This window comes from Montipora capricornis, chromosome 2, assembly GCF_036669925.1.
Source record: "Montipora capricornis isolate CH-2021 chromosome 2, ASM3666992v2, whole genome shotgun sequence".
NCBI classification, from domain to species: domain Eukaryota; kingdom Metazoa; phylum Cnidaria; class Anthozoa; order Scleractinia; family Acroporidae; genus Montipora; species Montipora capricornis.
The window spans coordinates 5,166,685-5,190,284 of record NC_090884.1 but is presented as its reverse complement, the minus strand read 5'-3'; the positions used below and the strand labels follow the sequence as shown (position 1 = coordinate 5,190,284).

The 23,600-nt window shown below is 40.1% G+C and overlaps 2 protein-coding genes across 7 annotated transcripts in view; both read left to right on the top strand.

Annotated features, from left to right (window-relative positions):
- LOC138038575 (synaptotagmin-7-like) overlaps positions 1 to 9,301 on the top strand; it is a 41,034-nt gene extending 31,733 nt beyond the window's left edge. For all 5 annotated transcript variants that reach the window (XM_068884538.1, XM_068884535.1, XM_068884533.1 and 2 more), the window contains 2 exons: positions 3,703 to 3,838; positions 5,136 to 9,301. In XM_068884538.1, the coding sequence (XP_068740639.1) occupies positions 3,703 to 3,838; positions 5,136 to 5,452 (453 nt within the window). In that variant the 3' untranslated portion in view covers positions 5,453 to 9,301. The remainder of the gene's footprint in view (positions 1 to 3,702; positions 3,839 to 5,135) is intronic.
- A 217-nt stretch (positions 9,302 to 9,518) lies between these two features.
- Positions 9,519 to 21,368, top strand: LOC138038570 (synaptotagmin-7-like). Of its 2 annotated transcripts, XM_068884514.1 has the most exons (5): positions 9,519 to 9,690; positions 9,791 to 10,698; positions 14,020 to 14,109; positions 17,209 to 17,341; positions 18,896 to 21,368. In XM_068884514.1, exons 1-5 carry the CDS (start codon positions 9,678 to 9,680, stop codon positions 19,210 to 19,212), a joined length of 1,461 nt encoding a protein of 486 aa, XP_068740615.1. In that variant the 5' UTR covers positions 9,519 to 9,677; the 3' UTR covers positions 19,213 to 21,368. The 2 variants fall into 2 exon arrangements, with proteins under 2 accessions (XP_068740615.1, XP_068740616.1); XM_068884515.1 differs by lacking the exon at positions 14,020 to 14,109.
- Positions 21,369 to 23,600: the final 2,232 nt, after the last annotated feature.

Below are 23,600 nucleotides of genomic sequence, written 5' to 3'. Positions count from 1 at the left end.
AGTTGACAACTTTCTGCTGACAATAGGAGAGTTCATCAAAATTTTATGAGATTTTTCTAGCAAAAGAACATGGGCACCCAACGAGTAATTATTATTTCGGTAATTGTCTGTTCGGAAGGATGGTGGGTTAACATTTTCAAATATTCGAACTTAAACTTTCGAGGTGTAGTAAGATTTTTTCGACATTTCTTCTGAACAGAGATTTAGCTATTTCAGAAAAGTAATGAAGTGTGAAGAGTGCGAAGAGATGCGTAGAAATTTCGAAACCACATTGAAGAACGTTTAAATTTTGCTAAGCTGAGTAAGAGTGAACTGTGACGCTGGAAGAAAATTTGAAGATTTATAACTTCTATCATTTTGGCCGTAGTTTTTTTGAGAATCATATTAAGGGCAAACGTTCCCTAAAATTTGCGGGAAAAAACGACGACTACTTAATGTAAAGTTTTTTTTTATCAGACCCGTCACGATTTCTTTAACTTCAGGACAAGGCAAAAAAGCCATGAAGGACGTTCTACAGCAACCTGAAATTCCCGTAGAACATCCGAACAGATATATATTTTGAAGGGCTGCTACAAACTCACTAAACGAGCTTTTAAAGCATTGTGGAAACCATTTTAGGTGATTCTGACAACTTTTAAGACAACCGGCCGTTGGTGCCACGAAGAGAAACCCTCGTACGGGATGATGAAATAGTCAATTTGACTTTGCGTTATTCTCATCTTTGATTGATGGTTTTGTGCTTCGGAATAAATTTGTTTATCAGAGATTATTAGAAAAAGTCTCTCGCTCATGGAAAACCTCGAGCTCAGATTTGCTGTTAAGCAAAATCAAAAAAACATATTGATATCTGTCTATTTTATACAGCCATAGTTAGAGCTATAGATCAATTTATAAAACAAGGAAACGAGGCCGCGGGCGCAATTAAATGATTTTTCGTTGGCAAGGAGGAGCCTTACAAGTTTGCCATTGAAGCTTGCCTTCATTGGCCGTTTTTATACTAGAGACGCATAATCCGTCCAGACGAATTATGTGTCTCTCATGTTATCCGTCTAGTGTAAAGACGGGACGAAACTATATGAGACGCATAATTCGTCTTGGACGAACTTGGGCAAACATTTTTATTATGAGGATGGAAGTGAGGGTGAATGGAAATGCTGTCATTCTTATCTTTTTGGTGACGTTTGTTTGATGACTGTCGATCAATTGTTGGGCGCGAATGATATGCCCGCTTTGACCACAGATACAGGATAGCCACGTTTTTCGAAGAACTGGCAGACCTCTCCTCTGATTTGCTGGAAAAAATCGGAAGGTCAATCAGCTACATAGAATAACGTCGAAGTCTAAGAAATTGAGAATCAGGTCATGGAGTTTCTTGACGTGTGATGGATGTGACGATGTAATACAAACAAATAACTGTGGTGAATCAGTAGGGTTATGTAGTGCACAAAAACCGCTAGTACATGAGCACGTTGACTCCTAAGTGAAGTCTAGATAACGTTGACATCATAGAAAAGCCCATGAAGTTTCACGAAATTTCCACAGTTTATATTTAAGAGCCGGATGAAAAGACATATTGACGGAGGTTATTCAAGTGATCGAGTTTCTTCTCTGCTGGAATGGAAATTAGCGCCGATGCAGTCGTCCGATGTAACGGCCGTAGAAGTTCACGTGTTGGGGCCGTGTGTACTGACTAAAAATTGGTGTGTTACCACATATCCTACAAAAAGATTGGCATAAGCTAGGTCCCATTCTTTGTGCGCCGTCGCTACACCATAAAATTTGTTTGTAATAATTGGCCGGCGAACTGAAAACATTAACGCGTTAAAACTAGTTCGGCAAGGCGGAGGAGCGTTCTCCGAGGCTAGGTTCTTTGACAATGCGTTGATCGAAAACGTGTTTTAAGTGCTTGAAGACCTTCGCTAAATTCAGGAATGACTGTGTATAAGAGATGTAATGTCCATGGTGAAATAAGTTTGTCCTTGCCCTGGGAGAAATGAAAATCGCGGAAAATGTTTGTAGTGCGTGTGTAACTGTCTTTAATGTAATGATGGCCAAGATTTGGGGACGATAGGCGTCATAGTATCCTGTCTAAGTAGCCTAGAAAGAAAGAGTTCGGTGGGGGCAACTACAGGCAGAAACGATTAGGGCGACCTGGGTTGTTGGGTTTGTGCATTTTAGGGCACGAAGTAAATGCACGAAGTTCTAGGGGTGTTGATGATGGACTATTAGTGGCAGTGTCCGGTAATTCTTGATTAACTAATAAGGAACATTTTGAATGGTGTCTTTGACCAAGTTTTTGAATTGTTGGATTGATAGGTGAGATCTTTAGGGATTTTTTAGGCATAAAACGAGGTATCCGAAAGTTTGCCGCAAAGCTTCCTTTTTGGTAAAGGTCGTAACCGCCAAGACAACCCTACCGCAGCCCGCCTTTGTCGGCCGATTTTGACAACTAATGTCGTTGCGTTTACTAAGATTTTTAAAGGCGCACCGCCAAAGCCGCCACGGGGGGTCTTCGGAGGAAAAGGTTTTGGAAAAATTTAGTGTTGCCGATTGAAAATTTAAGTAATTGTGAATGTCCGTGACGGCATTTGTTTTGGTGAAAAAAAGAAGGTGATCTAAAGAGGGCTAAATTGTCCCTCTGGGGGGAGTCCATTTGGATTTGCGAACTAGAAGTGTTTCAAAAATATCTTTATTAGAAGTGTCCGAATCATGCTCTTTGTCGTGAAAAAAGGCTTTTAACTGAAACGCGGCGAAGGAATTTTTCGACATCTGCTTAATAGAAAATTCGTTGGTGCGTTTGGTAATAGGGACAAAATTTAGGCCCCTTACTGAGAACAGATTTCTCTGAGTCAGTAAGCGGAAGATTTTCTGGAATTGTAATTACGGTATTATGGCTATGCAATGTAGTGTCGTCGGTAATTTGCGGACCTATTAATTGTTGAAGTTTTAGAGTCTTGGTGTGGTGTAAATGGTCAAACAGTCCAGAATTAAGTTGTCGGATTTTAGCGCGAATCGATTGTACTAAAATTGCTGGACAGATTTTGGAAAGTTCGGAGCGACAATGAAGAATTTGTTTGTCAAGTGCGATTCGTTTTTGGCACATAGCTCTAATTGTGATCCTCATAATATTACGTGAAAAAGAATTTTGCGCACATCGAATTTGGTGAAGATACTGATTTGAGTGAGAGAATGTAGCCGGATGAAAGTTCGAGCGAAAACCTTTAGGAATGACTTTAGAATTGAGGCAAAGCCAGTCGCTCGCCATTTTAATCTGCCTAACCACTCCAAAAAACACATGGCTATCTGCGGCCTTTCCCTACATCTAGGTACGACGGAAAGCCGCAAGAATCTGGAACAAAAATTCATCTTCCAAATCGGCACCCTTAATCCTCATGGTATTAACGAACGCTTTTCATTTAACTAATATATTCCTATTTTTCACGTTTGCCATGTTACCACCAATAGCGTAGCTCCTACTCTACTATATAAACTACACGTAACCCATAATCCCTCGATTCGCTCTGACGAAGGGCTAACGCTCGAAACGTCAGCTTTTAGAATCTCTGTACGGTGGCCAATTTACATTATCAACTCCGTTGATAAAACCAAATTTTTGTATACTACTTCCCCCCCGACGCAGCACCACAGTTTCTTTAGAAACTACCCCTTCATTCAAATATCAAATATGGTTTTCTTTTGTAGGAATCGTCGTCAGTGGATTCTTTTTTTGCACTTGGCGAATTATTGATTTCGTTGTGTTATAATCCATCGGATCAAAAGTTGAATGTTAAAATAATCAGCGCAAGAGGACTACAACCAATCGCAAATGGAACAGTGAGTAAGTATAAGTTCTGGAGGTACGGGCAATGATAATGATGACGAGACAATTGCAGTCAAAGCGAGAATTGGACCCGGCCAGAAACTCCGTATTGCAAGCACTCGAAACCGCCGCCTCCCATATTCCGTTTTAAAGGATTGGGACATTGTATTACTGAACGAAAATAGTGTCAAACACATTTTAATTGAAGCATTTAACGAGGCAGGCCTTCGTCTCATCATCAGTCTTTTTTTTATCAATAAGGCGACTTGTAATCTTATTAATTTCTTCCCCATGTCGCTTTTCTGTCGCATTAAGGTCCGCACAATCTCGGCTGAAATATTGAGTGCGAAGTTTCCCGGAACGCACGAGGGAAGAAGAAATCACGCCCTTTTTTCTCTCCCCCGTTTTACGAAACTTCTCGAGCGCTTGCATCTTAGGCCATTTCGAGTGGTTTGTTACCTAAGCGAGTGTATAGGCCAACCTCCAAATCTCTAGTCTCCTTCGCAGCCGCTCGGGCCGGAGTCACGCAAGAACGCGTGACTCCGGCCCGAGCGGCTGCGGACTGCATTAATTATCTATTTGTCCCAAGCAGGCTTTTAGTGCTGCGTATTTCGAATGATTTATCCTTGGCTTGCACCGGCTGACGTCATGCCGGCCACGTTGGTGTACTGAACAATAGAGAAAAAGTCTTTTGGGGATTTGGCTATGTTATTGTGCAACTGACGCGAGCGACATTTTGCTTTTGTTCTGTACACCAAAACGGCCGTCTAATGACTTGAGTGCAAGCCAAGACTTCTACTCATCTTCATGTTCAACACAAAATTTGTCTCGACCTCAGAGCTCTCCTGCGCATGACCGCCGGGGAGTCAGCAACGTAAGCGCTGGGGTCGAGAATAGGACAACGGCAACGTTAACGAAAACGCTATCGTAAGAATTTCGCGATTTCTCCAAATTGTTCACGTTGTATAATACAGGCCAAGTATCCTGTAACTGTGTGAGTACGAACGATTTCAAGATAAAGATAGGAACTGAATGGTTCGTTGCTGTTTTGTGGAGTACGGCAATGCACTGCGGAAATGCGCGTGTAGCACGACTGTTTTCCCCTTTTTTAACCAATAAAGTTCTTGCTTTGTGACGTTGACTTTGCCGTACCGTCCCGTCTTCGATGCTTCAGTAAACTCCCTTTTCTTCCCCACCACGTAGTAACCTTGCATCTTTATCACTGTAAGAGGACGGTAGGCTTCCATACCTTATACGAGTATAGGTAAAAGCGTTGTGCACTATTTACAATCTCCATAATATTTATCTCATGTAGATCCTTTTGTCAAACTCGATGTCACATTTTGTGGGAGGAAGCTCAGCAGTCGTAGCACGAAGACGGAGCACCACACACTGGCACCGAATTTCTGTGAACTGTTCGTTATTGACATGAAACCTGAGAAACTTAATCAAGTCACTCTCATTTTCAAGGTCAAGCACCACGGAAGGATGCGAGACGTTTGCATAGGTACAGTGCATCTTGGGTATTGTGTACATGTTGAAGGCGAGTACAGGCATTGGGAGCAATCGATGGAAAAACCGCACATGGAGATCGAATACTGGCATCCGATTCAAGAACAATTTGTTGATTGAATTGTTGGAATAGAGCGGTTTTCAATTGAGTGTCGAAAGTAATTAGCGAATTGCTTTGGTTTTGCATCACCTCACGCAGTGATTGGTGCAAAGTTCTCGCGCCATTTTTTCAACCAATAAGAAGTGAAACCCAAACCAATCGTGGCTTGCGCGTGCACATTTTCCCGCGCTTTGTGTCGGCTACTTGTAATTACTTCGAGCTGTGATTGGTTTACTGGATTGTCTCCGTCCTTTTTGATTGGCCAAAGTAATTACTTTGGTTTTGGTTTTACGACACTCGATTGCAACTCGCTCTACTATTAGCAAGTATACTCTTTGTTTGTCCCTTCATAATTTAGCATAAGCATTGTTTTTATTTTCTCTTGGGACTTCAGTGGTCCCAACGCTTATGCAAATTTTTGGAGGGACAAACAAAGAGTGTTATGGTATTTTTGATACTGGCTAATTGGATCGAGGTGAAGTTTTCCACAAGATTGAAAGAACTGTATTTATAAACAACTACACTTAAGAATTTACTTCAAGTAAGCAGTCTTGCAGATGAAATTTTGGAAAATTTCAACTGAGTTCTTTGAGACCAGAACCAAACACTTACTTTGTCAATTCACAGCTGGCGCACGTGGTTAGCCAATCATAAATGCAAAGTATACACATCCAATCAGCGCTTAGTGCAGAAATTAAGGCGCGCGTTTTTCAATCCTTCTATTTGGTTGAGAATAAAGCAAAATGTCTTTAGTGAAAAACGTGAAATTACTACCCACACTTAATTTAAACCGTTCTAAAAGGAACTTGGAGAGTACAACTTGTATGTCATCCATGCGAAGCATTTAATTTTTCCCATTGCTGGAGTGTTTGTGACGATGGTATGAAGTTAACTTGAAACTTCGTGTGTCATCGAAGTGAAACATTTAATGTTCTCCTATCGCTGTTTGTAACCATGGTATGGAGTTAACGGCAACAGCAACAAGAACGTCGTCGTTAAATGTGAATTCGCGTTATTGTAATCGCTTCGCGACTCTTCCAAGTATTTTAATGTGACAAAGGTGTGGCAAACCCTCAAGAACGAAACTAGTATGAACGACGCTCAATTTGGAGGAGAAAATGAAAATTTAGCTTAAAGCGCTGACGTTCTCCCTAATAGAGCGTTTTCACATGACGTCACGGCGGCCATGTTTGTGTTCCAAAACAAAGGAATGGCGGTCATGATAGTGTACCAAACTAATCCTCCGGGAATTGAACTCTATTTTTATGCAAATACTTGCTTTTGTTTCAGTAATCCAATATGGCTACTGGTCACGTGAGTGAAAACGCTCTATACCTCAGATTTGGTGATTTCACGTTGTTGTTTTGCTGACGACGGCAAAGAAATAGACAAAAATGAAAAGATGCACGTGCAGAGCGTGCAAAGCTATTGCTTTTGCTCACTAAATATGCAAATTTGTGACGTTCTCGTTGCCGTCGCCGTTGTCGTTTCTAAACCTCTCTGTTGACGATAACGCTCCTGGGGTTGTTTTGATCAGTCTCCGCGTGGGACGCTAGATGAGTCCGATCTCGATAAACAATGTCCGCAATATCAGTAATGTAACCTATCAGTAAGTCTCGATTTATTCATTGTGAAAGCACGAAATCGACAAGACAAAGACTTCTTCACATGAAATCAAATTCAAGGAGGCTCAGAAACTAAAAAAAGAACAGACCTCAACCTTAACTGTAATTTGTTTTTGGGTTTGCTATTATTTCACAAACAATAGTGCAAAATTTAAAATGAGTTTCTCGAACGTCACACTGGGAGGCCACTTTTTCGTGGCAGATTAAGCGAAACAATCGACGAACGCACGTATCGACGAACGCACGTAACGATATAGAAACTGCAGAGAAAGGAAGTGTTCATCGAACTGTATTTCCTTCAAAAGAAAGCCGATAAATCGGTATCATTTTTAAGACCTCACAGGAATTGTAAAAAAATCTCTACCCACAGTGAGCATTGAAATTTGACAACCTTCAACTCTGGACAAAAAGAATTAAGATTTTTTCCCATCTTTCAAATTTTTAATCCATATTTATTTAGTCCATAAATTGAAAAGTAGGCCAACATTGCCTCGCTCCACCCAACATCATATTGTTCAGGAAGAACGCTTGCAACCCAACCATGTCACAGCGTCGTTTTGGAGCGAGAAGGGCTATTTAACTTCGTGAAAAAAACACTAGATTTACAATTTTGTCAGGGATTATAGCCCTAGAGCGCTTAAAGTTAAGCGAGTCGGCAAATTTCAATAGAATTCTCATTAAATTTAAGCCACCAAACCAGGAAGCTTAAGCGCGTTAGCAATTACTTTCGGCCGATGAGGAATCACTTGCGGTTATTCAAATCGGAAATACAACAGGCGTGCTATTTTTATTATTTTTATTTTTGTATTTGACACGTGCCCTCTCCTCGTTGAATCTTACCTGTGAAAACAAGTATCATTTTTAAGTCGCTGAACGAATTCTGCAAACAAACCATTTTCAGGAATATAGAACGTTAAGCGAGACAACGGCTATCGTGAAAACACGTCCAATATTTAGTTAGTTAGTGACATTGAAAATACTGTGCCGCGGCCGCACGATGACGTCACACTATAAGTTACACACGGCAAAATTATTTGCAATATTGGTATCAAGATTACAAATACTTCAAATATAGCCACGGTATTGGATCTCAAGGTTGATACCGCTTATATCAGCCTACTCTTAATTATATATTTCTTACTGTGGGTGGGATCGCGTTTTCCTCCCAAGTACCAATGATGTAAAGAATATATCACCGAGATGCTATTAGGTTTAAAGATATCGTGGAAACAATATATAAACAAACAACCAAACAAAACAAAAAATAAAAATAAAAATAATACCACATCAAGTAATTTCAGCGGATATTGGAGCCAAACTGTGAGGTTAAAAGAACTCTTACTCTGTAAATTTAAATGGCGTCAAATTTGTAGACGTTTGAAAAGCCAAGGGTGTCTGTACTGTAGCTATTTTGCCATACAAACGGTTTAAGATGACGAAGGCGTTCGTTTGAAGTCGTTTCCTGGACGTCAAACTTCACGTATCGACAATAAGAAACATATTCTTTCAATTTTTTTTTTAAAATTATAAGTCATTCAGTTGAATTTTACGTTCCACGAGTTAAACAAACAATATTGACATCAAAAAGAATTGCCTTAAAATATTTTCCTTAAAATATGCCGTTTTCTTATAATCATAAGTCATTCAGTTGAATTTTACGTTTCACGAGTTAAACAAACAATATTGACATCAAAAAGAATTGCCTTAAAATATTTTCCTTAAAATATGCCGTTTTCTTATAATCATAAGTCATTCAGTTGAATTTTACGTTTCACGAGTTAAACAAACAATATTGACATCAAAAACAATTTCCTTAAAATATGCCGGTCAAAAGTGAATCAGAAGGTTTATGAAAGATAATTCTTCTTAACAACTTTTTGATTGTCAGAAAATGTAAGCTTAAATTTTTCCAATCTTCATGTAATGTCAAGGTACCATTGATGCTTCGGTAAACGTTGTTGCTTGATATAGCAAAAATAGAATTTCACGGTGTGACTTTTGATATCGCTATTCAGGGCGAGGGGTTATTGTCGACGCAATTAATTCCGGCCTTTGTTCAGTCGAGTCATAAAACGTTGAATAGTGTTAAAGTACTCCTCAAATTTTCAGACGCATCGAAAAGGCGAAAAACTCTGAAATTATTACCAGGTGTTTAAACACCATAACGTTAGTGCCAGAGGATTCCCCTGAAGAGTAAACCCGTGTTTGTACTAGCAAAAGTATTTCTGAGCCAAAAATAAATAATGCTTGACGTTGAAATGTTTCGCATTGTCATTATTTCAGCTGAAACCCTCCTGACAGTATAAAAGCAATTAATATTAAAAGATTGCTTCCGGTGAAACTTGCGTGACTGATCCTATTGTCTTCTGAGGCATTCTATTGGTCGCCTAAACCGGAAAGCAACAATCATTAAGAACGAGTAAAAACTGGAAAACTACTATTTGTACTTTGACGTCTTGCAATGCGGACGTTACAATATACCGTCACAAAAAATGTGGCCTGTGAATTTTCGAACCTTTATCATTGCCAAAACAAAGACACGATTACTATTTGGTGAGCCATGCACCGAGATGTGAATTTATGCGACCATTGTAATCTTGTGGTGATCAGTTTTTCCTAGATGGTTAACCAAGGTAACATTACTGAAGTTTTTTTTTTTCACGGCGCAATATTTATTGTGAATTGTAGTGGCTTTTAAATCCACTCACATTCCCGTTACATTTTTTTTTCTAGTTTTTCTGGCTGTTGGATTAGGTCTGGTTACCGGAATTTTCGTTGTTGCGGTATATTTTATAATTCAGTATATCCGTCATCGTTCTTCGAAGGATAATCGTAAATATTCACAATTGAGCAGCGATCCAAAATTTCGTTCTCGCGCTATCGTAAAACAAGACATTCCACTGTTTTGTATTCCAAGACACGTCCCCTTCGAACTTCAACAGCCCATTGGCGCCCTTGAGCGGACGGAGAGTTTGAAAAAGGAACAGTATTGCAATGGGAGTACACATATGTCACCCACCGTTCACCGTTTTGACGTTCGCAAAAAGGCTGACGACAGTGGAGGAGTTACTCACGATGCAATCAATCCAAGCCCCTTACCCTCACCTCCGCCAGTTTCGAACACACCACAAACATCACCTCGCAAAGTTCCGTCCATATCTGGTTTGATACCCTTGCCGTCGCCTTCTTCTCAGCAAAGGAAAGTGGCAGTTCACCAAAAAAAGCCCAGGAGTAAACTTGGCAAGTTAGAGTTTTCCCTCTACTACGACCAGTCGTTTAGGTATCTCGAAATTTTCGTGGCCCGCGGGATTAAGATCGCGAGTCCCGAGGCTGGTATTCTGCCCGTAGTTTTGGTAATCGGAACAATAACTTTTGAGGGAACTCAAATTTGGGAGCAAAAGACTCGACCGGCAAGCAGATCAAGCGATCCGGTATTCAATGAAAAGTTAGCGATGAACAACATTATTTCAGGGAAACTTCAAGCCAGTGTGTTACACTTTCAGTTGTATGATGAACAAACCAAATATCTCATCGGCGAGGTCAATTACAGGCTGAAAGAACTACCTCCGAACAAACTTAGTAACCAAATTCTTCCGCTTGAATCAGCAGTGAATCTAGAGGAAAGCGGGGATAGCGGTGAGGTATGTTTACATTCATTTATTGTTATTTCTATTGCGTGACAAGTTGAAAGAGTTGACGTGGAACACGTTCTATATTGATAATTCTGTCGAGACTCAATACAAAGGTAAAACCTTTAATCAGCCGACAAAGTCATAACTTCGCAGAGCATGAATTCTACAAAATTTTAAAAGAAAAATAACTTAACCTTCGGAGAATACTGAATTTTCCCTTTTTCCTCCTTCCAATTATTGAAAACAAACAGTTTAACAAAAAATTTGACGCTTCAATGCGCCTTTTTTTTTGCTAGAAGGAACTAGTTTGAACTTCCCTTGAGGAACACAACTCATTCTGTGTTCTTTTTTCGTACGACAACAATGTTATTGGACAATGTTTCGTCACTGTATAATCTGCTTAGCGTTGGGTTATTCTTCTTATCTTCTCTCGCAGGACCCTCCGGCACTCAGTTCGCTTTTCGAGGTTTTTCCCAACAATTACTTAAAGCGTTGTCTTCCCGCGTGTAAAGAAGATTGCTTTTGCGGGATTAATACTGTCCACTGCAAACTGACTCGACAGAAAAACTAAAAAAAGTACTATAATTAGGAATTGTGCTTTTTTGTTCGTCAAACTCCGAGCCTTAATTAAGCCTGAAACACGCCTTTACCATGATAATTGAGTTTTGATTTCAACAATTAGCTTCTGTCTTCTTAATTTAACCGAAACGAGACCTCTTTATCAATTCAAGTCAAATATATTTTTATTCAGTAGCATAGAATCTATTAGATTGGTTCGTGAAGGGGAAAATGTTAGAGCCCTTCAAAAAAACAGATATTTGAGTTTCGAAACAACTTCTCCGTGCGTCAGAAATAACGCAAAGCGATTTAATTTTTTCCGTTTTGAGTGTCTGCCATGCCCTCGAGCAGAATTTTCCTGGAGGCGTTTATCTTTATTCATTTTAATTAATCGTTGATTTTTTGTTCTTCGTTTATTAACAGACAAGTTTTCAAAAATGTACGCTATATTTCGCTTAGAGTTTGAACATCCAAAAACTCCGGCTCTTGAAGTTATAACAACAAATCCAAAGTGAAAGTGATCGTAGTTAACGAGACGAGGCATTTTGAAATGTGGCAAAGAAGTCTCTAACGAGATTTTTTCAGGCTTCAGTTGCTTAATTAATTCATCAACTCCTATGATCAATTTCGCTTGGGATTACATAACTGCAGTTCAAATACATAAAATTTGGAATCTTCTTTATCACAACAACAAATCTCATATTTAAAGTGATACTAAGATAAAAAAAAATCAAGTTATCCTTTTTCTTTGGATTTCAAAACTATGATAACTAAACACTAAGTGGCCCAAGTTTTAAGCCTCCATTTCAAAAAGACGCCTGTTTATTTGTACTGGAAGCTTCTTATTTAATGGTCTGCCAGGCTAACTTAAAATATTGAGAGTGCTGTATCGAAGAGAAAAAGACGTCAAAGACTCACAAGATGTGTGTACGCAGCTGAATTAATATGTAGCGCGGGATTTTCGGGCTTTAGCCTTTGGATAAAAATAGGCACGCAATGCGTACTAAACACTTAGTTAGATTCTTGCTTAACAGGCGCATCTGATGCCAGTAAGCAAGCAGGTTGATTGAATTGTACCTGTTCCAGGCAGAGTCCCAGATAGTCGAGAAAGAGAAAAAATTGTGTGCGAATAATGAGCCTGGGGGGCTTGGGTCGACTGTTCCCGACTATCTGGGGGCCTGGAACAGGCTAATTAAATTGGAAATTAATTTACGTTTTCTAAATGATAAGTATAGAGCTTACGCATTTTCAGGGGGTTAACCCTACATCTGAAAGCTCAGAAACGTATCTGAAAAATTGACATCAATGTCTTAAAATTTGTGTATCTGAAGACAAAAAACATATCCATCACAGCAAAATGATACTGTTTGTAAGTCATTTTAAGGTTTTGGCCACTATTGATTTATCATGAGATTTCCCTGTTTCCACAGCTTTTTCTAGTTCCCCCAAACTTTCATTCGTGTTTCTATAACTCGATAGAAACACGGAGTACATGTTTTCTATTTATTTTAGAAAACAATGTGACGAGAAAAAGGAAAACAACTTGTTAACTCTAATTATCAAAATGTAAATTCTCTTTGCTCGCGCCATCACTACGTCAACAGCTTGTGCTAGTTCTGTGTCTCCATCGAATTATAGAAACACAATTTTTAACCAATCAGCACGCGTAATTTCTTAGGACTGTTTTCTAAAATGATATAATAAATAAAGGGAGACACAAGCAAGTAATGAGTGGTTCACTATTTAACAGTGAAACCACTCATTACACCTTTTTCCAAAATGACCGCCATTTTAGTATTCTTTTGTTTCCTTGCACATTGACGCTTTCTGCCTCACTTTCAAACGTAAATTCAAAAGAATATTTAACCTTGAAGAAGGTCAAAAGGCCACTTTGCAATCAAACAAAAGGATACTAAAATGGCGGCCATTTTGGAATAAGGGGTATTGGCCTAACAATTTCATCCTGAGATAATCACTCAGAAAATTGTCATTCGCATGTTAATTATAACCCAAGCTGAAATTAACCCTGGGATTGAACTATGCAGCCCCAGGATGAATGATTTTACAGGCAGTTTTCAGTCTTTGGCTGAAAAATCTCTGTGTAATCAGGCTGAAAAAAAAAGGCATCTACCGAAGACTAGATGAAAAGTTGCCCAGCTGGCTGCATTTTCATGCAAATCATTTACGTCTTATCACTTTGCTTTTAAGAAATTCATGGTAGCTAGGGAATGCAAAATCACATTGGTAGTAACAAGTACACTGTAAATTGTGCACCTATCAATCGTTAAGCCCCAGTGTGCGGGGTGGTGGCTGATCCAGGGGCATTGGACATTTTCATGGAAGCTAGCGCCAAATTTTCCAGCCCCAGGCACCTACAAAAGCTCAAATTCCCCACCACTGGAGTAACTTTTCTTTTCATTTGATTCACATTATTGGAACATCAATGTTTTTCCACTGTCTATTTCAAATTCCCTTTTAACAGCTGATGGAAATTTGTCATGTGACACGAAACCTTTCCGGTGCTCAAGGTACTGAACCAGAAGCTAGAATTGAGCAAAACAACTTGAACAATATTAACCAGCTTTTGAATCAATCAAGCATGCACAATGATAGAGTGGAAAATTCACAAATATGTAGAAATATACAAAAAGCAATCACGAAAAAAATAGAAAGAAACATTCTTGAACTTCTGAACATCCCAGCAAAGACTGAAAAAAATGATGGTCCAGATTTTCAAAAAGACAAGACCGACTCTCCTATCTTTCTTTTCAGTCATGGTGTCCAGAAAAATCAAGAAAACCAAAGAACACATCTCAAGGTTCTCTCGGTGTTCCAAGATGGCAGGCATGGGAAACGCATTCTGTAAGTGTCAAAATCCCTACCCAGGGGAAGGTCCTCTCAGTCAATTTCTCGTAGGTACCCGCACCCCACCCTGGGGCTTGACATTGATAAGTGCATTATTAAAGTGACTCAAAACAGTTTCAACATCTTTTCGAAGACGCTCTCCTTAGAACGAATGACGCCACAACGCTGTATCACGTTACAGAAATATCAGGGAACCATATAAAACACCGATTATTTCCAAACAAGATGTGGTCATTATTATGACGTAATAAGTTACCTTGGCAATGAGATAGTCCAGCAAAAACACCCTATATATTGGATTTAGTTGCTCATAAATCAAAAATGACATGATACAGCGTTGTAGCGCTGATCCCTGTCATAAGAGCGTCACTTGGGAGCGTTGAAAATGGTCTCAGTCACCTTACAGTTCGAGCAACAATGTTTACGCAGAAGATTGAAATTTCTTCGAGCAAATCAACAAAAGAGGCAATTAAGTATAGCAAAAATTGCAGAAAGAATTTAACCAACCTTTATCGTGAATAACCTTAGGCTCGGAGTAGCTTCGAAGAAGATAAAATTAAATGGAAGAAGATAAAATTTTTACACACAGATTGCGAACATCAGCTGTGCAAAAGTAACGCGGGCAATTGGGGTTAGCCGCGCAGGCTACCCAAGAATGCTCAGCATAAACACTTTCAAAATCTGAAGAAAAAAAAAAAGTGATTTTTTTATCATTCTCAACCAATTTGGACCCTCAGAAATTTGGCCTCCCCTCCTGTCCAAAATACGATAAATAAATATCGAATAAATTTCCTTGATTGGGCTGGTTCAGAAAACGGAATGATCAGCTGTCATTTAAACGATGCCTGGGCCCTATTGCTTAGTCAAATATGTACACTCTTTCAGTTTTTGGAGGGGGGTTGAGGCACCTATCCCTTCTTAGGAATGTTGGACAAATTCTCCTCTCCCCTTAATATTCTCTCCCCCATTGTTGCCTTTTGTATCGCTAAGCTAAGACTTACCTATTTCCTTTACCAAAACTGGATGGAGGGGAAGGAAGAGGGGGGGGGAGGGGGGGGAAGCCTGCGAATACAACTTTCTCTCATAGTTAACGTCCCCGAGGCGGCTGTATTCGCAGGTTAGGCGAGGGGGGAAGGAAGGAGAAATGCAAGTGGAAATGTCATGGAAAGATACTATTTTTCATGATTGTGTTCTTTCCAGTGTCTCAACTAAATTTATCGCTTTTACTCTCTTCCAAAAACATTGTTTGTATATTCTCCTTGACAGTTAACGAAGAAAAAAAGCTGCCCCTTAGCCAAACTTCTTTCCACATATGAGTGTTAGAACTTATCAATCCCAAACCAAATGAATTGTGCTTCCTTTAAAAGCTTTCTTTGATCGTTGCATCTCGGATGGGTGTTTCCAAGCGATAAATGCTTCGTTACATACGTACTTGGTTGAGAAGAGATTTTCTCCGGCAGCCATGTTTGTTTTCCAAGCAAAATTTTCATCACGCGTACATTGACCCCATTGGTCACGGGAACTGCTTTAAGATCTGCGACGGCGAAGTCCAGGCAAACACCACCTAAAAATATAAATTATCACTATCGTAAGTCTTTCGTGATTACTGATTCCATCTTGTTCACGTCCTACTATGTGGACGCAGTATCCAAAAAAATGAATTAGGGAATGTATGCTCACGTTGGGAATGAATGCTCACGTTGTCGTCAAAACGTCAAACTTTGGTTAATTATTTCACGTTGTTGTTACTCAAATTTTGTGTTAAAATGCGTGCCGCACGAGCCGCACTTCCATCACAATCATTTTCCTCTTCATTAGCCAATAATATCCGTCCTTGTTTTGTGGCGATGACACGGCCGTGGCCGTCGTGGCTTCTGAAACTCCTTAATAGGAGTTTAGGACCTCAAGAAAGGACGACGACTCGGACGATGCCAAGAAGAACGTTGTCTAAAATATTGTAATAATTTCGTGATAACTCCAAGTCGTTCGGAAAGAAAAGTGTTTATCAACATTTCGGGAATAAAATTGGCATCAACGGTGTGATTGGTTGGTTGGTCAGGTTCTCACGTCCTCTTCGCAACCTCAAAATTATATTGTTCATTTACGTCTTTGTCAGGACAAGGACGGCAAAGAAATGTACCAAGAATGCACAACGCTCGTGCAGGGCGTGCAGAGCCTTTGTTTTTGTTCATTAAGCCCGTTGTTTTGTAGCGTTTTCGTAGCCGTCGTCGTCGTCCTATCGTAAGGTCCCTTTAATTTAAGATTTACGACGCCGACGTCGACGAATACCTCTCCTTAAGATATAACTTTGCACTATTGTAAGTTTCCGCGATTATTCCATCTCCTTTAAGTCGCACAATGTGGGCGAAGTACCCTGAAAATAAATTGGTACGAGCGGTTTCAGAGTAAGAATATAGCTAGAGAATGAAGGGCCTGGTCAAACGCTCGTAACTTTTCAACGCAACATCTTGCAATGTACGTTGTTGCATGATGCTGCGATATGTGTTGAACAGGCTGGCCAAACGCACGCAACATTTTCAACATTTTCAACGCGACACGTCGATGTTTTTGTGCTCCTGGCCCCTGGCGCACAACAAGTGGACCTAGCGCGCTCCATCCATGCCGTAACAACACTCTTATCTAATTCACTCTTCCAATAACCCATATCGAGCAACTGATCGAGTAATGACAAACGGATAAAAACTCTGGACCACCGTTATCCAATGACCTTATCAGTTCGCGATTAACAATGAAATAAGTTATCAAAACCAGATTTCTGTGATAAAAGGAAAGAAAGGAAAGTAACTTTATTTAACTGTCTAATCGTTCTAGCACTGGAGCACTGATTAGGGACACCGTAAACTCAAATCAACAATTAACGCAAATTAAGTCAAATGTTGGTTTTTGAGGAGAGGGGAGAACCGGAGTACCTGGAGAAAAACCCCTCGGTGCAGAGTAGATAATCAACAAATATCAAATATGGTTTTCTTTTGTAGGAATCGTCAGTGGATTCTTGTTTTGCACTTGGCGAATTATTGATTTCGTTGTGTTATAAGTAGATAATCAACAAATATCAAATATGGTTTTCTTTTGTAGGAATCGTCAGTGGATTCTTGTTTTGCACTTGGCGAATTATTGATTTCGTTGTGTTATAATCCAACGGATCAAAAGTTGAATGTTAAAATAATCAGCGCAAGAGGACTACAACCAATTGCAAATGGAAGAGTGAGTAAGTATAAGTTCTGGAGGTACGGGCAATGATAATGATGACGATACAATTGTGGTCAAAGTGAGAATTGGACCCGGTCAGAAACTCCGTATTGCAAGCACTCGAAACCGCCACCTCCCACGTTCTGTTTTAAAGGATTGGAACATTGAGTTAATGAACGGAAAATGAAAACACATTTTAATTGAAGCATTTAACGAGGCAGGCTTTTGTCTCATCATCAGTGTTTGTTTTATCAATAAGGCGACTTGTAATCTTATTGATTTCTTCCCCATGTCGCTTTTTTGTCGCATAAAGGTGCCCACAATCTCGGCTGAAATATTGAGTGCGAAGTTTCAGGAACGCACGAGGGAAGAAGAAATCACGCCCTTTTTCTCTCCCCCGTTTTACGAAACTTCTCGAGCGCTTGCATCGTAGCCATTTCGAGTGGTTTGTTACCTAAGCGAGTGTATTGGCCAACCTCCAAATCTCTAGTCTCCTTTGCAGCCGCTCGGGCCGGAGTCACGCAACCGGCCGAGCGGCTGCGAAGGAGACTACCAAATCTCGGACTGCATTAATTATCTATTTGTCTCAAGCAGGCTTATAGTGCTGCGTATTTTGAATGATTTATCCTTGGCTTGCACCGGCTTACGTCATGCCGGCCACGTTGGTGTACTGAACAATAGAGAAAAAGTTTTTTGGGGATTTGGCTGTTATTATGCAACTGACGCGAGCGACATTTTGCTTTTGTTCTGTACACCAAAACGGCCGTCAAATCACTTGAGTGCAAGCCAAGAATTGTACTCATCTTCGCGTTCAACACAAAATTCATCTCGACCTCAGAGCTCTTCTGCGCATGACCGCCGGGGAGTCAGCAACGTAAGCGCTGGGGTCGAGAATAGGACAACGGCAACGTTAACGAAAACGCTATCGTAAGAATTTCGCGATTTCTCCAAATTGTTCACGTTGTATAATACAGGCCAAGTATCCTGTAACTGTGTGAGTACGAACGATTTCAAGATAAAGATAGGAACTGAATGGTTCGTTGCTGTTTTGTGGAGTACGGCAATGCACTGCGGAAATGCGCGTGTAGCACGAGTGTTTTCCCCTTTTTTAACCAATAAAGTTCTTGCTTTGTGACGTTGGCTTTGCCGTACCGTCCCGTCTTCGATGCATCAGTAAACTCCCTTTTCTTCCCGACCACGTAGTAACCTTGCATCTTTATCACTGTGAGAGGACGGTAGGCTTCCATACCTTATACGAGTATAGGTAAAAGCGTTGTGCACTATTTGCAATCTCCGTAATATTTATCTCATGTAAAATAGTAAAAGGTAAAGACTGTTAAAATGTTTGACTAAACGTTTTCGATCTTGCGGTCATCTTCAGAGTGATTAAATTGCATAAACCGATTGTTTTATATTTGTGGTTACGTAATACCAGTTCCCATGGGGTATAGGGTAAGGTGGAATGACTAGACTTGTTTATTTAGGACTGGTTTGAAGCGTGCGATGTAAAATGTCTCTTTTACTTTATTTTATAATTTTACCGGCGAAATGCATATACATTTATCTCATGTAGATCCTTTTGTCAAACTCGATGTCACATTTTGTGGGAGGAAGCTCAGCAGTCGTAGCACGAAGACGGCGCACCACACACTGGCACCGAATTTCTGTGAACTGTTTGTTATTGACATGCAACCTGATAAACTTGCTCAAGTCACGCTCATTTTCAAGGTCAAGCACAGCGGCAGGGTGCGAGACGTTTGCATAGGTACAGTGCATCTTGGGTATTGTGTACATGTTGAAGGCGAGTACAGGCATTGGGAGCAATCGATGGAGAAACCGCACATGGAGATCGAATATTGGCATCCGATTCAAGAACAATTTGTTGATTGAATTGTTGGAATAGAGCGGTTTTCAATTGAGTGTCGAAAGTAATTAGCGAATTGCTTTGCTTTTGCATTACGTCACTCAGTGATTGGTGCAAAGATCTCGCGCCATTTTCTCAACCAATAAGAAGTGAAACCAAAACCAATAGTGGCTTGCGCGTGCACATTTTCCCGCGCTTTGTGTCGGCTACTTGTAATTACTTCGAGTTTTGATTGGTTTACTGGATTGTCTCCGTCCTTTTTGATTGGCCAAAGTAATTACTTTGGTTTTGTTTTTACGACACTCGATTGCAACTCGCTCTGCTATTAGCCAGTATACTCTTTGTTTGTCCCTTCATAATTTAGCATAAGCGTTGTTTTTATTTTCTCTTGGGTCTTACAATGGTCCCAACGCTTATGCAAAGTTTTGGAGGGACAAACAAAGAGTGTTATGGTATTTTTCATACTGGCTAATTGGATCGAGGTGAAGTTTTCCACAAGATTGAAAGAAACGTATTTATAAACAACTACACTTAATAATTTACTTCAAGTAAGCAGTCTTGCAGATGAAATTTTGAAAAATTTCAACTGAGTTCTTTGAGACCAGAACCAAACACTTACTTTGTCCATAGTTAATCTAATCTAGAGACTGGTTATGAAACCCTGGGAATTTCAAAAGCAGGAACAATAAAGTCGCAGTTAGAGTTGAACCGACCGTGACCCTGCACAACCTTTTGTTTTTGGTTCGCAAGTTAATTTCGAATAAATTTGTCGAAGCTTTTGATTGGTTATCCTGCCGAAAAAAGCGTGTTTTTTCGGGTTTTGAGCAGGGTTTTGTGCAGGGTCAAGGCCAAAAAAGCGAACAAAAACATGAAACAAAGAAAATTGTCGAGTTTCATAACCAGCCTACATCTATTAACTATGCTTTGTCAATTCACAGCTGGCGCACGTGGTTAGCCAATCATAAATGCAAAGTATACACATCCAATCAGCGCTTAGTGCAGAAATTAAGGCGCGCGTTCTTCAATCCCTCTAATTGGTTGAGAATAAAGCAAAATGTCTCAAGCCAAGTCATGAAGATAGCAATGAAAAACGTGAAATTACTACCCTCACTTAATTTAAAACCGTTTGAAAAGGAACTTGGAGAGCACAACTTGTATGTCATCCATGTGAAGCATTTAATTTTTCCCATTGCTGGAGTGTTTGTGACGATGGTATGAAGTTAACTTGAAACTTCGTGTGTCATCGAAGTGAAACATTTAATGTTCTCCCATTGCTGATTGTAACCATGGTATGGAGTTAACTTGAAGATATTTGGCGTAAAATAGTTGAAGAAATTGTTTTTTTAATGTGTTCACTGACTTTCCCAGCAGTTTTTTGCAAGAGCGGGCTCTTTGTGTTTTAACCGAGCTTGAATATTTGGACAGACTTTTAAAAAGAGATCTAATGAGTGTTTGGTGTTGAAGTCGTCAGCTTATGATTTTGAATATTGGGTTTTAGCATAAACGCACAGGTGATTATACAAAATCGCGTGCTTTCATTGGCTCGCTATCTCGGATTATCAGCCGATAATCACCTCGACGGACAAAATGGCTGCCAGAAGTCGTTTTGCCACTGTAAATGAAGATGCTTTCGCTTTGAAATGTTTTTTTTTTCTCTTTTTTGAAATAATCACCTGTGTATTTATACTAAAACAATTATTCGCCTCAGGCTCAGTGATTATCGGTGAATATTCACCGATAATCACTTCGCCTTCCTCGAATAATTGTTAAATTAGGGAATAACACAAAAAAGTGGACAAACCAGCAACAGAGGATGAGGTAAGACAACGGATCCCCATGTCCCATAAGAGTTTTTAAAAAATCTATTTTTAGTTTCGCGAAACTATTTTAACTTCTCGTTCCCAATGCCACGCATATTTACAATTTCATTTCGTCATTACAACTGGCCAATCAGGTGCCTCTCTAAAAATAGCTGCGTATCATTGGAAGAGGCCCATTCAGGTATGTCCGTTCAGGTCCGTTCTCTTACGTCATCCTCTCTTGAACCAGTTATTATGAGTGAAAAATTATAGATGGTGTTCACAGTGACGTCATCAAATTCTAAAATCAAAAACCGCAAGGTGTTTTGAATTGTTATCTTTCGGAAGTTGACGATGACCTAGAAATAAATCTTTTTCCATGACGTCAGCATTTTGAATTTCCGAATTGTACCATGCGTGACACCATGATACAAGGTTATTTGGTTGAAAAAAATATCTATGCCTATGAATCTCAGCAGTCTTAGCGTTTCAAGTACATTAGGAGATGTGCTCATACACATGTATTTTATCTCATGAGCGAAAAGTAATCGCTTTCATCGCTAAATGAATTCCAGATGTTCGTGTGGATTTCTGGCCGCCATATTGGAGCACATGCGCACAACGGTGGTGCACCAACATGGCGGCTCCACTCAAAACTCCACAAAGCTGCGTGAAACGCTTCGACAAATAACTCAGAAACGATGAACCGCCACACACCTGAGAATTGGTGAGGTGATTTATAAATGTGTCTCCTACAACATTCCAAGTTTTTGGATTATTTCATTGAACGGTTTCGATTTTATTTTTTTGTTACGTGACCGTGAAAACGATCTATTGGCCCTACGGTAAAAGAGAAAGGCACGCAGTGCGTACGTGCGGTAGTGCAATAACACAGCGCGGTACAATTTTCAACTGAGCTGTGTTTTGTCTTCCAGGAGACTCAAGTTATCTTTGTGTAATATTTATCTCTAATAGTACACGATATTGTTTTGGTACCGTTACACCGTATATCAATGAGCTGCCATGGTAGATGTCTTAGGTAAATAGCCCCCTGAGAAGATATGTGGTTAATAGTAAAATACTACTATTTATCCAGGTAATTCTATCGTTTTGGAAAGAGCAGCTGCTTTATTATTCATCAGCGTCACAAATTCATGCCGATTTTGGGGCTCATTTTGTTGAAACTCAAGCACGCTTCCAAGAGACCTGTTTATGTTCGTGAGTTATGCACGCGCTGCGGGCCTATTGTCACCACGGACTTCCTTACACTCTTAAAAGCCCAGTGACGTAGTGTGTAGTGCACTTTACAGTGCACTACCACAAAAGTACAGGATGCTCATTGGTCGAGCAGCACAACACGGGGAAAAATCTAAGAAAAAATAGTTCCGAAGCTTAGCTGAATTGTGGTGATTCCTGAGAAATGAACTTGTCATAGTCAATGCACACAACTAAAAAAAATTCCTTAATGAGATGGAATGAATGCTATTTGAAAGTGGGAATTCACCGTGTTGGCTTCTGCAAAAGAAGGCCAACGAATACGTCCACTTAAGGTCCAACTACCGCACACACACACACACACAGAGCTGTCTTCATTCTTTTCCTTGTTCTTTTATTTAATGAGGAAAATGCCTTTAAAGGGAAGTTCCACTTGTTCGGAAATTTTTAATTAAAAAAGTGAATTTTTGACTTGTTCTTTACAATACGCCACCATTTTGAATAATTAGTGTTACGGTTGCCGACTGGTCTTTCATATACCGGATCCGAAATAATTAATGTCCATGAAACAAGAGAACAAAGCGAACATAACAATACCTAAGTAGCAAGGCCTAATCGGAATTTGTCCTCAGCCGTTTTAAGGCCGTTACACACGAGGGAGCTTGCTCCTGAAACACGCTCCCGAAGGACACGACGAGGGAGCTGAATGATGAAACAACCCGATTGGGCCATGGGAACTGTTGTGGATGAAAAAAATAAGCCAATTTGATTGGCCAATTGGAGACACGTCATGTCACGGCATGCAAATTTCAGTACACACGAGGGAGCTTGCTCCTGAAACAGACTCGTGCAACAGATTTGCCCCTGGAGCTTGCTCCCTCATATCAAACCAGTTTGATATGAGGGAGCAAAACTCGGGAGCAAAAGTTTTGTTGCGCAATATTTTTTTTCGCTAGAAATCGTTGGTGCAGACGAGGGAGCTTTGCTCCGGGAGCGTGTTGCAGGAGCGTGCTGCGGGAGTAAGATCCCTCGTGTGTACCGACCTTTAGTCGGGTATATGAAAGTCTACCCCGGTCTCCCCTTTGAGCTCTTGCTTTGAACAGAGTTAATGAAGCCCCTTCTGTTTTCTTTGGAAGAGCCTTGGGGATATACGGGAAAAAAATCTTTGTTCATTTACCGGGCGAACATTTCACCAGGTCCATCCCTGTTAGGCTGAGATTAAATGTCACCGCCCAAGCAAACGCTAACAACAGGTAAGGAAGGGTTTATGAGGGGAAATAAAGGACACACATGGAGCGACGTTCAAGTCTAGAATTTTGTAAGAAATTGCCAATGAAAATCGATGAAACTTACCACATGGCTTGTTGTAGTTGTCCGTAATACTCACACGGAGTTTCAGA

What these genes read in the sequence shown, in the direction of transcription:
- LOC138038570 (XM_068884514.1), top strand. An exon ending in AAAGCGGGGATAGCGGTGAG is followed by an intron (nt 10,699 to 14,019) that starts GTATGTTTACAT and finishes CTTTCTTTTCAG; the next exon opens with TCATGGTGTCCAGAAAAATC. An exon ending in AATTGCAAATGGAAGAGTGA is followed by an intron (nt 17,342 to 18,895) that starts GTAAGTATAAGT and finishes TATCTCATGTAG; the next exon opens with ATCCTTTTGTCAAACTCGAT.